Source organism: the organism of the source record quoted next, unplaced genomic scaffold, assembly GCF_019419815.1.
Source record: "Pyrus x bretschneideri cultivar Hongxiangsu unplaced genomic scaffold, Pyrus_bretschneideri_v1 Contig13, whole genome shotgun sequence".
Classification (NCBI taxonomy): Eukaryota; Viridiplantae; Streptophyta; class Magnoliopsida; order Rosales; family Rosaceae; genus Pyrus; species Pyrus x bretschneideri.
In genome coordinates, this window is record NW_025999424.1 from 8,168,057 (window position 1) to 8,186,025 (window position 17,969).

General features: G+C 37.6%; 1 protein-coding gene and 2 pseudogenes across 1 annotated transcript; 2 read left to right on the forward strand and 1 right to left on the reverse strand.

The window, feature by feature from the left end:
• The first annotated feature begins 164 nt into the window (after positions 1-164).
• LOC103951787 lies at positions 165-4,153 on the forward strand (annotated as a pseudogene).
• A 4,567-nt stretch (positions 4,154-8,720) lies between these two features.
• Positions 8,721-15,138, reverse strand: LOC103951783. Its single transcript, XM_048579282.1, is given in 11 exon segments — positions 8,721-8,912; positions 9,505-9,657; positions 9,758-9,845; positions 9,954-9,985; positions 10,126-10,206; positions 10,336-10,407; positions 10,523-11,245; positions 11,518-12,597; positions 13,630-14,145; positions 14,148-14,344; positions 14,632-15,138. Coding segments are annotated over 11 exon segments (3,390 nt in total). The 5' UTR covers positions 15,005-15,138; the 3' UTR covers positions 8,721-8,837.
• A 762-nt stretch (positions 15,139-15,900) lies between these two features.
• LOC103951785 lies at positions 15,901-17,969 on the forward strand (annotated as a pseudogene).

Sequence of the window (17,969 nt, forward strand, 5' to 3'; positions counted from 1 at the left end):
AAAGATAAGATAGATTAGAAAATGAAAGAATCCTCGTCAGCAAATCGACCTGTTGAAAGGTACCCATGTACCGAAGTCATCACCGCGTACATTAATGGAGGTGATCACGCATGCTCTTGCGTCACCCAAAAACCTGCACGTAAGTCTATAAATAATAAAATAGCATCTCCGGTGACAACGAAAACCCAAAAACTTAAAACTGTTCATGTAGGAAGATAAAAAACCCAAAAACCTAGAGCAAAACGACTTTTTTTCTCAACAATCTCTTTAATTTCTTCGCAATTTCTGGGGAGCCCTCTGCATATTTACAACAAATTATTAAGGGTCCCAATTATTAAGCATGAGCTCACAGACGAGTAGTGTCAATGGAAACTGCTTGGGATGGGCTGCAACTGATGAATCTGGAGTTCTCTCGCCGTACAAGTTTACCCGAAGGTAACTAAATTTGTATCAGTTTAATGTGTTTTTAACAAAACAGAAACGGAAACATGTGAACTGAGTTTTTTTTTTTTTTTTTTTTTGAATATGTCGATATTAAGCTACATAGGCGCAAGGAGGGGCGGTCGCCCCTCCTCTCGCCGGAAATGATGCCCAGCAGCAACTTGCTGCCCCCTTTAGATCGTCTGAAAACCTGCAAACCATCCCTTTTCCTTCCTGCTGCTGCGCTGCGGGTCTGTTCTTTTCGACCTGGTTTTATGAAAAAGAAACCTTAAGCAGAACGGCATCGTTTCGGCGTACTAAAAGAATAGTAAGAAGCTAAAAACGGCGCCGTGTGATCATTGAAAGTTAAAAAGATAAGGGGAGGGGACCACCTTCCATTCGTCCGTGTCCCCTTCCATTCCAGCTTCAAGCCTTCAAGCCTTAGCCAGCGGCTTCCACCTTCCATTCCAAGGAGCCTCGAAGCCTCGAAGCCAACATCTTCCAAGCCAACTTCCATAGCCACTTTTAATGTAAAGATCTAATGTGTTTTTTTTTTTTTGATTTTTTTTTTTAAATTTAATTATCCCTAATTGATAGTTTAATATAAAATTTTGTTTAATTGATATGAATTGTATGGTTATTGATGAATTTAACTGTTGATTATTGATTAATTGAATTGTTGATTTTTTATTAAATTAATTGTTAACTATTAAGAATTTTATGTAATTATTAATATTAATTAACTGAATTGTTGGTCTAATTAGTTATTACTCGTAGTAGACTCTACTCAAGGATTAAATGACTTTTTTTCTTTCCATTATACATTTAGGTAATGGAATGATACTATAAGTTATGGGGAAGGACAATCGATGTTTTATCACCCGTTAGTTTGATAATTTTGAGTAATTGAAATATAGTATAGCAAAAGATGTAGCATTTTGCCATTATTGCGACCTTTCAAATGTGATTTTGATAAAATGAGAAATGATGGAAGTGATGTCTTCACTGAGAAACGGTTTACTAATTGGAGGTAAGGATTCGGAAAATTTCGCCCCTCCACCCAACAATTCCTAGCATCGCCACTACCATTTACGAGATTCGAACTTAAGACCTCTTACTTTTGAATGAAGAAAAATACCATCAAATTGTAATACTGAATAGTTGTAAACTGAGTTATATATGTACGTTATTAGATGACTAGATAAGCGTAACTTGCAAGACTAGCCATAATTAGGCATACAACTCACATAAAATACATATTGTTCTTGTATTAACTAGAGACAACTACCATTACGTCAACGACTAGTAAGCATGTGTGTCTATACATACATACATACATGCATACATAGATGCATACATACATACATCCATACATATATATTGCTTGATTTCACCTGGTTGATACCAAAACTTTAGTGGTATCCACTCCTTTGAAGTGATCTGCTAGAAGTAGAAAGAAGTATACTGCCATTCCTTTTTATAAAATAAAACACAACGCCCTTAATTTGTTATACTAATATGCAGCTTGTGATATCTTCCCCGAAGTTAGTGGCAATGCAGTCTTTGAAATAATATAAAATTTTGATGGAAAATAATTAAGAAATAAATCTCTCATCCTTAGGCCTAATAAAGTTCGATGCAGCTAGATCACGAATTGAAATCCGGATACAATTATCTAAAGTACACTAAATGACTAGTATATTGAATTTACATGCTATATATGTAATATTGATAGTTTTAATTAAACAAAGGTTGAGTTAATGTATTCAGGAATCTTCAGAACGATGATGTTTCAATAAGAATTACGCACTGCGGAATTTGTTATGCTGATGTGGTTTTTCCAAGGAACAAGCATGGCTACGCCAATTATCCAATGGTGCCTGGGTATGTCGAATGATTTATTATGTTACATATATGATTGTTATTACATATATTTCCTTGAACTGACCTATTTTGTCTATGACTGATTGTACAACAGACATGAGATTGCTGGCATTGTTCAAGAGGTTGGTCCAAATGTTCACGGCTTCAAAGTTGGTGATCATGTTGGAGTGGGAACTTTTGTTAATTCTTGTAGAGATTGCGACTATTGTAGAGATGGCCTAGAGATTTCCTGTGAAAAGGGAATAGTTTTCACTTATAACCATGTTGATGCTGATGGCACGATTACAAAAGGAGGGTTTTCCAGTTACATTGTTGCTCATGAAAGGTTAGTATTCTCCATGTCAAATGTAATGTGTCAACCTGTACTTCTGTATCATCATCTATTAGGATATGTTTAGTTTATGGTTTTAGATTTTGTGACCATCGACCCTGCGTATTTGCAATAACTGCAATGTGAGTGCCTAGACTTATAGTGTCTTAATGCTCAAGAAATCCGGAAACAGTACGAATCTATCCGGAAACAGTATGATATGTTAAATTTATGGTTTTAGATTTTGTGACTGTCGAGTGTTGACCCTGTGTATTTGCAATAACTGCAATGCGAGTGCCTAGATTTATAGTGTCTACATAATTAATTGCTTAATGCTTAAGAAATTCAGAAATAGTACGAATCTGTCATAGATGAGGAGGTTAACTTTGTTCTTGAAATTGTTATAGGTACTGCTTCAAGATACCAGAGGGCTACCCCTTGGCTTCTGCGGCACCTCTGCTTTGTGCCGGCATTACTGTTTACTCTCCAATGATCCGCCATAAAATGAACCAGGACGGTAAATCACTAGGTGTGATTGGCCTTGGTGGTCTCGGACACTTGGCAGTGAAATTTGGGAAGGCTTTTGGACTAAACGTGACAGTTTTCAGCACAAGCTTATCAAAGAAGGAGGAAGCTCTAAGTCTGCTTGGTGCAGACAATTTCGTTGTCTCATCCAACCAAGAGGAAATGACGGTAAAATTTCACAAGTTGATATAATTGTTTACGGCAAAATGATTCGTGCAATTTAGTTTTGTGTGTACATTCCGTTTTGTTTCCCATTCCAGTCTTTCGCGACACTTAGCATACGAACTTTTATTCATCTGATTTTGTTATATCGACAATTTTTACTGTTTATGCAGGCCCTGGCTAAGTCGCTTGACTTCATCATCGACACAGCATCTGGTGATCATCCATTTGATTTGTATATGTCTCTGCTGAAGACTGCTGGTGTTCTAGTCTTGGTTGGGGCACCAACCGAAGTTAAATTAAGTCCGGGGAGCTTGATTGGTGGTATTTTAATACTTTTAATACTCACAGTTTTCACTTTTAAGACAAGAATTATAGATTTTTTTTACAACATATATTGACTATTTGTCAGGTATGAAGTCAATTTCTGGTAGCGCAGCGGGAGGTACAAAACAGACGCAGGAAATGTTAGACTTTTGTGCTGCTCACAAAATATATCCAAACATAGAAATAGTTCCAATTCAGTATGTGAATGAAGCTCTTGAGAGGATGTGAAGTACCGTTTTGTTATAGATATCGAAAACTCCCTAAAATGATGAGGAATCGATATTTCTCTTTGAATTCATTGAGAACTTGGTATGAGGATGAAGAAGTTGGTATGTAACAGGGTTGCGGTTAATTTTTCAGTTTTTTTTTTTCTTTTTTTTTTTTTTATTGGTTCCTAAGAAGGGAATGTTGCCCTACTTTGATATTTGTTATAAGCGGAAGTGTTTGTACTCGATTTTTAAGTACAATGTGAGTGAGTTAGAACTTTAAAGGATTATATGAAATAAATAAAAAGAAAACTAATGAGAATGGCTTAAAAATTTTGAGTTTTAAGTTTTAACGATAAGGATAAAATAAAGGGTAAAGTGAATAGTATCAGGTTTGATTTTTTAGTGTAAAATTTTTGTTTTTAGTTAAAGTGAACATTATCGCGAACTTTTCGTTAAAACTCCTATAAATAAATAAGTTTAGTCATATATCACAATAAATTCTTGTTTTTAGCTTGAATAGATTGGCACCACTACGTGTATCACCCACACCCACACCAACAAATGTACTCATGTATCACATTCATTCTTATATTTGAGATTTCCATTTTTATCACTTCAAAATCTACCTTGAGATTTGATTTCATTTTGCTTTCGGTCCATGGATTAATTAGAGGAAATTTTAGAAGGCCAGTTAAGCAACTGTTCTTCGAGTAGAGGATAAGCAGTCCATGTTGGGGAAACGGACATTCTTCTGTTTGTAACTGAGCGCCATAGTTGAAATTATAAATATGCCTCGTACAATTTTCTTTTTGTTCGACTTTCAATTCTTCCTTAGCCCTCTAATTATTTAAAGTGTGACAATTGGCTTTAAACCATCAAATTGTCATGCAGACTGAATAATGAAGAGCTAACTACGTTTTTTTAGTGAATGCGGACATGTCAACTTGAGATTGAGTTCGGTCGAGTGAGTAGAATAGATGTGGTGGTGGTGTCGAATGCATTGCTGACTTTTGTACTCAAGCGATCATGGGCGAGGAAGGAGCATGTCTTAGCCTTGGGTTTTAGAACCTGAATACAAGGTTGCTAGTCGCTGCGAAGTTCAAATAAGGTTCAACTTTAAATGTGCCGAACACTAAGAAATCTAGTAACACCTCATCACCAAGAGGGTTTTGAGATGATCTCTTTCACTAAGAAAACCAATGGCTCCTTGATGGCAGAGACTTGGATAAGTAACTAGCCAAACTCAAAGTAGTGCTATTAATCTAAACCGAAGGAATTTCTCAGTCGCCTGATTCTACGACTCCAGTGTTGTTAATCCAAATTGAAGATGTCGTCAGTTGTCAACATAGTGTTGTTACTCCAACTTGAAGTTGACGAAGGAGTTAGGTGAGTTAGTGACTTCTCAGAGTATGAGAAGGATTAGTGTAGAGCAAGGTTTTGTGCATGGCGTTTGTGTGTTGAGTTGAAGAATCACTTCTATTTATAAGGTAGGATTTCGTGGTGACCAAGCTAGTTGAAGTAGAATCCTAATAGAACTATATTTCTTCGGTGCTTTTCTAGATATCTATGATATTATCCTTTCACTAAACAAAACCAATCTACACATGATCTCTGCCAATTCGACTTGAACTAGGATTCTGAACCTAGCCGTCTTATGCATTAAATTCACTTGTTATTTGATTAGTCACAAGTCTTGATTCTTGTAATAATTCGAATCTTATCAATATCTACGATGATCCTTAGCAATTTCAATTTAATTAGAGCTCGATCGAATCATTCCTTCCATGGTTGAACATCACCTGACTTGAGAAATCAGTATTGGGCCGAGAACCACAACCTTTTAACCCAGTCATTTCTCTTTTGTCCAAACCTAATATTTAAGGCCCAAACAGGTATGCGCCCATAAATATGAATAATCTATGATCCAATCATATTATATAACAATAGCCTCATTTTTCTCTTCTATTGCATGATAGTGCATCAGCCTGGTGGTTGGAAAATAACCATATTTAGGTGTGAAGGTGAGAGCGGAGACAAAAAAAGGACAGACTGAAATAATGGTTGCATCATATTTTTTATTTTTATTTTAACAAACGATAATATGCTACGGGAGTGAGGGAGTGGGCTAATCCTCACATTAGGGCTAATCATAATAATATGGTTCAAATTTGATTTTTGGCAAGAATCGAAACTAAGACCTTTCACTTACAAGTGAAGGTAAATACCACTAGACCGTAGTAGTAACTGGCAATGACTGCGTCACATTTGAGTGTTTATGAAAATTTTGTATTGCCAAGGGCCTAACTTAGTTTTTGCCCTAGGATCCTTAATTAGCCACAACCAGCCCTAGATGGGATGGCAAACACTAACTACGTTTTTCTTATGATCAATGCCCCTTAGAATTTGAAATTTGGGCTTTTGTGTGAATGGGTAGACCTATACCATGATGTTATGAACTAATCATACAATGTCACATAGCTTATACGGGACGTCACGATAACAAAGCACTTGTTTCAAGCAAGTCATTTTGTAAATTCAAGTATGCATCTGGAAATGAAACAAATTTTGTTTTCAATTTACACATACGAAATATGGGAAAGAAAAGAAAATGATACGGGTAATTACCAAGGGCAGGTAAAGAATCTTACATTTCTCAACTCCTGGGAAGAGACACGGGAATTCCTTTTTACTCGTACCAAACCCAACCTTTTAGCGAGGCACGAAACTCGACAAAAATTCGATATTCTCTCCCCGTGAGAGGTTTTCTCTCATTTCCTGTGAGAGTTCCTTCTCGCCTGTGTGCGCAGTAGTTTCCTAGTCCTTCATCCTCCTCAGCTGCTGGCTCTTCGTTCCTTCGCGCATGTGTGTGCAGTAGTTTCCCAGTCCTCCATCCTCCTCAGCTGCTGGCCCTAGTTAAGGCTAGGGTTGGTGGCTCTCTTTTTCCCCTGTTTCCTTTTCTTTTTCTAGTTGTTAGCTTCTTTCCCTGTGTTTTTCCGCTGGGTATCTCCCCTGTGCTTTGAATTTCGAAACCTCAGCCATCAAATTTGATTCCCCTTCCCCATTCTCTGTTTTCCTTTCCCATCAATCCAAATCTTTATCATCAATTTCGATTCCCCTTTCCCATCCTCTATCTCCATAATTTTACTCCTTCCCTTTCCCATCCTTCCCATCTGGCTCCGGCTTTGTTCCACCCCACAAATGTACGAATCTGCGGTCACTCTCCTTCAACGCGTTTTGATGCGATTCTCTAGGGAAGTGCGTAGAGCTCCTACGCAGGTGTTCACACCACCACCTCCCCTTGATTTGTCCTCAGTGGCTTTTATTCCCTTCTGTGACCTTGTTGCCGGTGGTTCATATCTCACTAGCTTTCTTTTGTTTGTGATTGCTGTCCTCTTCTATTGGTGTTTTCTGAAAGTTGTTGGAGTCGTCGATTCCATCATTTATGCGGATTTGGCTGAATCTCTATTTCTCGACGATGCTGCCGCGACGGCAGCTCAGGTTGGATTGTAGGATTTTTCCGTTTCTGGGCTCGAAACTTTGTTTTGTGCTTTGTTCTGGGGGTCCATATCTTTTTGTGTGCCTTTCATGCAATTGGGCCTCTTCTTTTATAATTATGATGTGTTGGCAATAAATTTTCTATTTGACCAAAAACAAACCCAACCTTATCGTTTTTGTTCTTATGCATATATCTATATTTTTTGTTTCTACGAAGATATAGGATGTTGTCACGCATCAAAAAGTTAAAAAAGGGATATTGTATGTTCTTCTAAGCAATTAGATTACTTACTCTATCGTCAATTAATTTAGGATGAACACATAATTTTCTGCATAGTAACATAGTATGTTAGTCTCTGTAAGAAGCCCAACAACTCCACATGCTCCCATCATTTAATAGGTTTTGTCCACTTGTTTGACTTAAGTGTTTACACGTAAGGTTGCATCCATGTATAAAACCTAGCTCCTATATGCTTCGTATCACTTAATATGTGTCCACGCATTTTTAAGTGGAACACTAAACTTTCTTCCTTTCGTGCCTTGTTTTTAATTCACACAGACACATACGGTTCAATGACGAAAAATGAAAAGGAGGTTTACAAAGTTTTAAAAGTCAAAAATTATAATTACTATATTTTATTTTTCTTAGTGCAATCGCTGATGGGTAACCTATGCGTACATGCAATTACTAGGGTCCTACACACCCGTTAAAAATGACAAATAATTCATGAGAAGAATTACGCTAGTGGAGGTGTTATGTAACAAATATTATTGATTGATTACCTATGTAGTGGGACAGTGAGGAGGAGTCGTCACTGCGTACGTCCGTTAATGGAGGTGATCGCGCATACTCTCTCGTCACCGTTTTTCTATACTCACTGTACATAGCTGTATATAAATGGTAAAATTAGGAAAATTTTAACGAAAAGATCATGGTACTGTTACTTTAACAAAAAATCATATTTTTACACTAAAAAGTTAATTCTGATACTAATCACTTTACTCTTTATTTTGTCCTTATCATTAAAACTCAAAGTTTTCAAATTCTTTTCATTAGTTTTGCTTAAAATTAATAGGCGTTTCTCTTAGAAACCAAAACCCAAAAACAAGAGCAAAACGACATTTTTCAACAATCTTCGGTATTTTCCTTCAAGATATCATTACTCTCGCAAAGTAAAATATCTCTTTAATTTCTTCCCAACTTCTGGGGATCCCTCTGCATATTTGCAACAAGTTATCAATCATGAACTCACAGACGAGTAGTGAAAATGGAAACTGCTTGGGATGGGCCGCAACAGATGAATCGGGTGTTCTATCGCCGTACAAGTTTACCCGAAGGAAACTAAATTTGTATCAGTTTACTGTGTTTTTAATTAAGAAAACAGAAATGGAAACATGTGGACTGAGTAATATATGTAGTTGGCTAGCCATAATTTGGCATACAACTCACAAAAAACACATATCGTTCTTGTATTAACTCGAGACAAGTGCCACTAGGTCAACGGCTAGAAGTGTATAGTGCCATCTCTGTCTAAAGCTTTAAGCTCCTGCCTCATTGTGCTTACATTATCATAGGAAGCCTGACAATAAAAGGTTTATATAAACAAAACTCATGACCTGAAACTTCATTATCTTCACATAATTATTTTTTGTAATATCTATAAGTTGAACTGGTTGTTTGAGAAAGACAAAGGAAGAAGAACGGCTTTCTTATGCTGTATTCATCTTATTTAATTTTCTGGAACGTTTTATAACAGAAACCTGTCACCTGTTTTCAAATTCTACTAATAATTTTATTTACTGCATCTTTCTTGGAATTTGGTTCACAGGAAAACTTTAAAGAATAGTACTTAACTCTGATTAATATATTCCCAATAAAGTAGGGTCTGCCTAGAAATTAATAAAATCGCATTTCTATTGCAAATATACATTCTCATGTAATGGCTTTTTTAAAATAAAAAAAACAAAAAAAATCATTCACCTTGCTTTGTAGTTACAAAAGGATTCTCTGGTTTATAATCTTTGCAACAGTTTTCGTAAGTGTTTAAAATCCTGCTGTTAAAAATTAGAGAAACACCGGACAGATAAATTGCCAAGAACAATTACTGAAGCTACGATTACAGGGACAAAGAAAATGGTAAATAGATCCCCAATCTTAGAGTTGATGATTACCTCTTGTTCACCCTCAGAATTAACTAGAGAGGACTGATGATGACTATCATCAACATGAGTCTGCCATTCACTAGGTTCAGACTGACAACGAATGTAATTCAATTTCAGCATCTGAGACTTCTGAATTGCAGAGCGGAAGAGCTGTACTCTACTCTGCAGGCAAGTATAAGTCCAGGTGACAAACTGTATGCATATCTAGAAATGAAAAACATAAGAGAGCCAACCTTAATTAATATTTAAAAAAAATGCAAACCTGTAATTTATCGCGCTTCACTTGCATTAACTGCAATTTTGCCTTTTCATACACTATTTTACAAAGCAGCAATCTTGCTTCAGCTACTCTGCAAAGGTTAATGTCAATGCTTATTAAGCTAACCCACATTCCTGGACAGGTAAGAATTCAAAAAAAAAAAAAAAAAAAAAAAAAAAGGCATGATGAAAGACACCACCTTTTATGCCCAACATTGATGCAGTCAAACTTCTGTACACAGTAAATACCATTATTAGCATAAAAATTGAAAGTGTAGAAGTTCTATTAGATTTAAAGAATGCTATCTGGTCCGACTATAATATGTAAACATGTCCATAACAGACCCTGATTGACCATTTAATTCAGCAAACCTGAGACTGGACCTCAGAACACAATGTCCCATATTTTTTAGCTTTCAATAGGTGGACCAGCATATCATCCAGCACACCGATCTACATGATCATGATAAAACAGCAATGTCAACCAACAGATACAGATAACAAGCCTAACCATAAGATGGTTAATTCTATCACCCAGATTAGATTTTACTTGGGAGGAAGTAATTAAAAAAAGGAATATACCGCTCTTAAATTTAGTTTTCTTGCCAATGGAGAAAGCAGTTGTTCCGTATCTCCTGAGAATTTTACTAAAATCTGCAAGAGGGAAAACTGAAGTAAGAAAAGGTATGAAAATAAAATACTTATCATATCTGCCAGAAAACCTGGCTATTCAAGTAGATTATCACAAAACATGAAATAGTACACACACATCAGTCCAGCACTTCCATGTTGTATCGCCCCCACACTTCACTCTGCCATCGTAACCTTTATTTGACTGATGCAGCATGAACTCTGGATTGCAGTTCTCACTTCTGGGAACTTTCGGGCTTTTCTGGATGCTGGGGATCATATCTGTACAGTATCCATCCTCAGAAATTATTCCTAGGTTTCGTCGTTTCCGTCCAACAGATTTTTCTGAATCTTGCCCTGTAAATGGACTATGTGAATTATACACTCCCTGATAACAGTCATCACTACTAGGATGACTATTTGAATTGGACTCGTGAGATACTAGGCCTTTCCCAGCAAAGGGTTGCATATTCTCAGTGTCAGCTGCATAAGATGAATCCAGCCTGGAGGGGCTATCTGTTGACTCTTTTCTTGAGGGACTCCAATTCATATCTTTTATGAAGGGACTACGAATTGGCTCTCTCACAATAGGACTTTGAATTGGGTCTCTCACGATAGGACTTCGAGTTAGCTCTTTCACAAAGGGACTTCGAATTGGTTCTCTTCCAGGACTCAGAGTAAGTTCTTTTCTGGGAGGACTCGGAGTTGATTCTTTCCTGTGGGGACTCTGACTTGGCACTTTCTTGAGGGGACTCTGAGTTACCTTTCTCCCAGTAGAATTCAGGATTGGATTCTCCCGGGGTGGACCCTGAGTTCGCCCTTTCGTGGAGGGGTTCTCAGCTGACTCTTTACTGGAAGGGCTCTGCATTGACCATTTGCCGAACAAAATGTCAAACCCCTAAGCAACACAGAACAAGTAATGATATCTCTAAATAGAACAGCCTAGTATTTAACAGCAGCCAACTAAAGCATGGGAAACTATATAAAGCTGTTTTCAAATTTGAGTAAATATTAGCCCAACACCCAGCCTACTGTGTATAGAATGAGCATGGAATGCAAAGCCGAACAAATCTGTGTGGTATAAAACATAGGCCCCGTGTCCATGTCCCTTTAAAATTTAGCAAATATACAGACCTGAAGGTATTGTTCAGTCGTGCTGCTGCAGACATATGGTTTAGAATGCAGTGGTTCTGCTCCACCTGGAATGCTTTTATCTGGGCAGTTTAGAATGACTGCACCTCTTGAAGGTGATTGGAAGTTCTTTTCAGATTCAATTTGCAGATGGGGAGGATTATCTTCTCGCTCACCTGCCAATATGGGAGCAGTTCCAGCAGAAACCAATAATCCTTCAGTGGGAATTTCTAACATCAAGAGGTGCTGTGTCATTTTGCTTCCTGATATTGACAGCTGAGAGGGTGAAGCCACTGCTTTTCTTGGTGTGCCAAATGTATCCTTCAAAGGAGTGTCTGTAACCATGCTATGCTGAGGCTCTTCATCTTTATCAAGGTCTGTGGTCTCGTTAACCTGGCTCAACATACTGATGTTTATTGGGTTCTCATTCCCATTGCTATTCGTGTTACATAAGCTTTTCTGTCCACTGTTGAGATCAGGCATAGCTGTTTGCTTCTCTAAACAAGCAGTAGGAGAATTAGAAAATTTGCATTGGAGATCTTTGCTAATGTCAGCCATAACATTCTTTATGGGAGAATTCACAGATGAGTAACTTGATAATCTACATTTTAATTTTTCAATTCCATCTTTGAGACTAGAAGCACAAGGAGAAGGCTCAGGAAGTGTGAATCTAGAAATACTTTTCTGAATTGATGAAACCCACTCATTATGTTTTGTGTGTTCCGCACTTAAAAAGGAACCTGGTTGTTTCGAGGATGGAGTCACTATCCTTGAGTGTCTTGCCAAATTAGGAGTATTCCAAACCGATTGCTGATGTCTAGCAGATAACAATAATATGGACCCCTCCATCGGTGATCTATATTGTTGGTCCAAATGTTGATCTCTATTATATGTTTTCTCCTTAAGAGAATATTCTTGAACCATGCCTTGACTTGAATGTTGATAAGCAGGTTCATGCTGGACAAACACATTAAACTGAAGTGCTTCACTATTGAATTCTGGTAGGACTTTGCCATTAACAGCAGTTAACTCCAATTTTTTCATATCCCTTGGAGATCCAACTTCAGTAAATTCCTTATTCACCTGCAAACAAACCTGTGCATCAGTTCACCGATACAAAAACTCACATTTATCTAATTTTTTAACACTTCCCGTTTTCTTCACTGGTAATGTAAACATATAATATAATAGAATGAATAGTTAACTAGAATGCAAGCACTAATAATGCATCAATTATGCAAGCTAAAGTCGACAGGAATAGGACCAGTCCTGAATTGTCAAGCATGATAACTCTAAGATGATGCTATTAATAAGATAACAACAGATATTTAGTTTCTTTTTGGTGTAGATCGAATGGAATAATGGTAAAATGTGTATTTCAGTATAGAACAAGTTGATTATGGACATGCAACTACAATAATAACATGATGAAAATTAAAATTAAAAATGTACTTTAATATGATAAATCATCATCCATCACAGCAACTAGACTACTAGACAAAATCTTTGGCAACTGAGGCCATTTACTCCAGCTGAAAACTAAAGTATCAGCTTCTGTTGTCCAATCCAAATATCCAACTTCCAAATTTTTCTACTGAAACCCTTCATGTTTGAACAGCCAAATTTCATCAACCTCAAACAACTTAATCTCACATAAAAGCTACTACATTACCTTCATTCTCACACACTATTTTTTTTTTTTTTTGGTAAACAGGGGGTTTCTCACACATTATTTTGTTACAAAACCCAACCATAGAAAAGTCCAGTATTTATTTCCCACGGCCACAAAACAGTCGCAATCCATTTTATCAAACAACAAAAGCTATAAGATGGCTACACTCCAAATTTCCAAATCAGCTACTGGCACTCTCTGTTTGAACCATTATTAAAACTTGTTTTCGAAGTACATAAAATCATATACACTGGCAGGACCTTTTTGGTTCAAGTGCATGAAATTTCACCCTTCTAACAACACCACAACCACAATCCTCACAACAACAACAAAGAGTCTAAGACATGCATCATCAAATCTACTAATTTAAAATACCAAATGGATGAGATCAAACCAAACTGCTAATGGGTCTATCAAATCCTGATTGCAAAAGACATCCTTACATTGTTTAATTGATTCAGAGTCTGGATTTGGCCATCAACGAAGTCACCAGCAGCTGGATTACGACCTCTGTTAGATGAGGCATCATAAGCAGTTTGATGAAAAGAACCACCATTTGCCTCACTCAACTTGATACGAGAAACTGATTCTGCCTCATTAGGCGTGTCATTAGTGCCAAAATTGCCCATTTCAGTAGTTCTACCATTTCTCATGTGGCCAATCTCATTTTCATCTGATGCAGATACCTCATCCCTCTTTGGTGACATTGAACTGGCAGGGACAGCAACAGAGTCAGCATGCAGATCCTTGCTGCCTGCTGCCAAAAGTGCATCTAATGAGGGAGATAGTCTTCCATATTCGTACTTATGTGGGTTTTCTTCTGTAATACTCATGTCATTCGAATCTTCGCCACTTCTAACCTTATCAGCAGGGACCGAAGACTGAGGAGTAAGCATCTTCGGTTTTGTTAGAGACATGAGACTTCCAGAATCAGTAACACTGGTATTATGGATTGGCGTGTCCTCTCTTCAAAGGCAAGGCGCACTGCCGTTGGGGTCTTGAGATCTCCTCCGGAGTCTGACCTTGCAAGACTGCGGTAATGCATTGAAAATGCTGTAGTATCCAATGTAGCTTCATGAATGTCATCTGAGGCCGCGGATTCAGATAACCGTCCTGGTCTAATGAAATTGGCCGATACAGGGCCAAAGAAATTGTCTTCTGCAAAAATAAATCATAAAAAACACTATAATTTTCGACCAAGACACTTGAATTTTTTACTCGGTGGAATTACTACCTAGACAAACAAGAATCTATGTAGTTAAAAATTCAATTATCTGCAGCCTATACAAGTAATTTAAAGTCGATTATAACGTAAGCTGGTAATATAAAGCACCAATTACATAAGCCATTAAGTGCTAACATCCTCTAAAGAATCTTCCTTTACTTTCCTAATTGTGTATTAATTACTAATTAATAAAAAAAATAAGATAAAATTTATAGCTTACCGTCGTTGGAGGTAGCAGAGCCCGGAACACTACTCCCAGGAGAGGGCGATCCATTTGGCCTGAAAAACGACTTCCTCCCGTCGTCGTTTTGGTCATCGTCCTCGGAATCCCTAAAATCGTCGCTGTCACCGCCCAAGTCCCTAAAAAACCCTATCACCGGGTTCTCGGCCTGTGCGACGTCGTTTTGAGAGCTGGGTCGGGGCTTGGGGTCGGGAGGTGTGTCGTACTCCTCGTCGCGGTTGAATATGTGGACGGAGGTGATCTCGGTGTCGGCGAAGCTCACGCGGCGGGAGCGCTTCTGCTTGATTCTTAGGGCTATTGTTTCCGGTTCGGTCTCGGAGTTGCAGGGCTCATCGGGGCCGTTGGAGGACATCGGAAATGGAAGAATCGGAGAAGGGAATTGGGGAGATTAGGGTTTGCAGTTTGAATTAGGACGGAGCAGTGCGCTGTGTGTCAGTCATTGTGGGACTGCGCAGCGGGACACAGAGAGAGAGTGTGTGTGTGTGGAGGGAAATTATTTTGATGGTTTAAAAATGTCTCATCATTTACGACTAGTCGTTTCGTTTGATTCGTTCCTGTCTGAATTTAAATTTTAGTTAGGTGCTGATTTAGGGCACTCATTCGAGATGCTAACAATTTGTATCAAAGTATGGTTAGTATCTCTAAGTTATTAAAAATTAATATTACAATGCCTATTTCATTCTCAAAACTCCACTATAGACGTCATATTACTATGCTCTAGTGGTATTTTTAGTAAGTTTTTCTCCAGGTTATGTCATACCAATTTAAGAAGGAAAAGAAAACGTTCGAGCTACTTAGTCAATTTTTGCAGTGAAGCCACACATTGAGAGAAGGCGATCGTCTCCTCTCTCCTACTCGATCTTCGGTTGGGTCAAATGCTTTTTCGGTCGAGGTTCAATACATCCGCCAATCATAGGATTCTCAACTCAATTTTTTCTCTCCACCTTTAAGCTACTGTATATAGAGTCGGCACATTAATCCTCAAACATAATCAATTAGGAGACTTTAGGATCCAATATTCCATAATCATTATTTTAATTAGTTAATACGGTTTAAAAATAGGTCCACTTCCATGAACATAAGAGATAAGAGTCGTGACCACCTTTTTCCTTGTTAATTTCTTTCTCAAATAGTTATGATGAAGTGATATATGCGCATGCCCTTGCGTCATCGTTACATCCTCCTTATACCCTATCGCAAGTATATAAATAGGTCTCGTTTTACTATATATCAACAAACCCACAACTACTTGTCGATCTCGTTCGATCTCTTACATATATATATATATATATATATATGTGCAAGCAACATGAGCTCAGAAAACGCAAATAAGGGGGAGGATTGCCTGGGATGGGCTGCAAGAGATGAGTCTGGGGTTCTTTCCCCTTACAAATTTGCCCGCCGGTACGCTCGATTTCGATTAATTAATTAATAATTTGCATGCTAAACGTACTGCTTAATTAACAATGAGTTTGTTAATGAATCTGCAGGGCTGTTGGGAGTGACGATGTTTCCATAAAGATCACACACTGTGGAGTTTGCTATGCTGAAGTGGTTTGGACAAGGAACAAACATGGAGATGCCACCTATCCTTTAGTGCCTGGGTACGTATATATGTGCATCCATTAACTCATGATTTTATTTTTATCATATGATTAATTCTTAGTTAACTACTGCTTAATGTACAAATTACAGACATGAGATCGCCGGCATTGTGCAAGAGGTCGGTTCAAATGTTCGCGGATTCAAAGTTGGTGATCATGTTGGAGTGGGAACTTATATTAATTCATGCAGAAATTGTGATTACTGTAATGATGGTCTTGAAGTTTACTGTGAAAAATGAGTTGTTTACACTTACAATCGTCTTGACGTCGATGGTACCATGACGAAAGGTGGATTTTCCACTTACATTGTTGTCCCCAAAAGGTTGGTGTCGTTTGTGTCCTCTCATCAGAAATCTTTTAGTTTGATAACAGTTGCATTGCCATGTAGCGTTACTAATCAACGTGTTAAAATAAGCATTAACGGGGTTGTTGATATTTCATGTTATGTCAGCATCATATAACCTAATTGCCTAATGCTCAAGGAATTATAAGGCAAGTTTTTCAATTCCCTGAGAAATCAATGACATTGTTGGTTATGTATTTGAATTTATACAGGTACTGCTTCAGGATAGCAGAATCCTATCCATTGGCTTCAGCAGCACCTCTTCTTTTGCGCCGGCATTACTGTCTATTCTCCAATGATACGCCATAAGATGAACCAACCCGGTAAATCACTAGGCGTGATTGGGCTCGGCGGTCTTGGTCACTTAGCCGTGAAATTTGGTAAGGCTTTCGGACTGAATGTAACAGTTTTCAGCACAAGCACATCAAAGAAAGAGGAGTCTCTAACTCTGCTTGGTGCAGACAATTTCGTGGTCTCATCCGACCAAGAAAAGATGAAGGTAGAAATGCACAAGCCTTCCAAATTTGGTCATTATTTGCACTATGTTATGAGTTGTTGTATATTTGTATGTAATGATTGTATTAACCTTCATTTTATGCAGGCCATGGCTAAATCCCTCGACTTCATCATCGATACGGTATCTGCTGATCACTCATTTGATATGTACATGTCGCTTCTGAAGACTGCCGGCGTTCTTGTCATGGTTGGGGCTCCAAATGAAGTTAAACTGAGTCCTATGAGCCTAATTCTGGGTACTGCAACATTTTCATTGCTCAAAGTTTTGGTGTTTTTAAAATTTAGAAAATTAGTGATTTTATGCTACATTAAACAATGCAGTAGTTTACTGATTAACTGAACAAGATGCAGTGATCTTTAATTTTTTTTTTTTTTTTTTTTTTTTCACAGGTATGAAATCGATATCTGGTAGCGTGGCGGGTGGTACGAAAGAGATGCAAGAAATGCTAGACTTCTGTGCTGCTCAGAAAATATATCCCAACATAGAAATAGTTCCGATTCAGTATGTGAATGAAGCAATTGAGAGGCTTATAAAGAAGGATGTGAAGTACCGGTTTGTGGTGGATATTGAGAACTCCCTGAAATATTGAACAAGGAAAACTCAGATTTCTACCAAAGCTTTGCAGAGATTTTATCTAATAGGGTTGTGGTTTTTTTTTTTTTTTTTGGTTGGGTGTAGTTGTCTTACTTTTAATGGAAGTGTTTGAATTCATCTCCTGCCTTGTGTGTTAGGGCTAGTTTGGTAGTTTGGTGCTTTTAAAAAATTGTTTCTGTTGTGATATTAGAATAAAAGGGTTTTTGAACTTTAATCCTTCAAGAAGATTAAAATTTAATAAAAATCTAGTATTAGATTG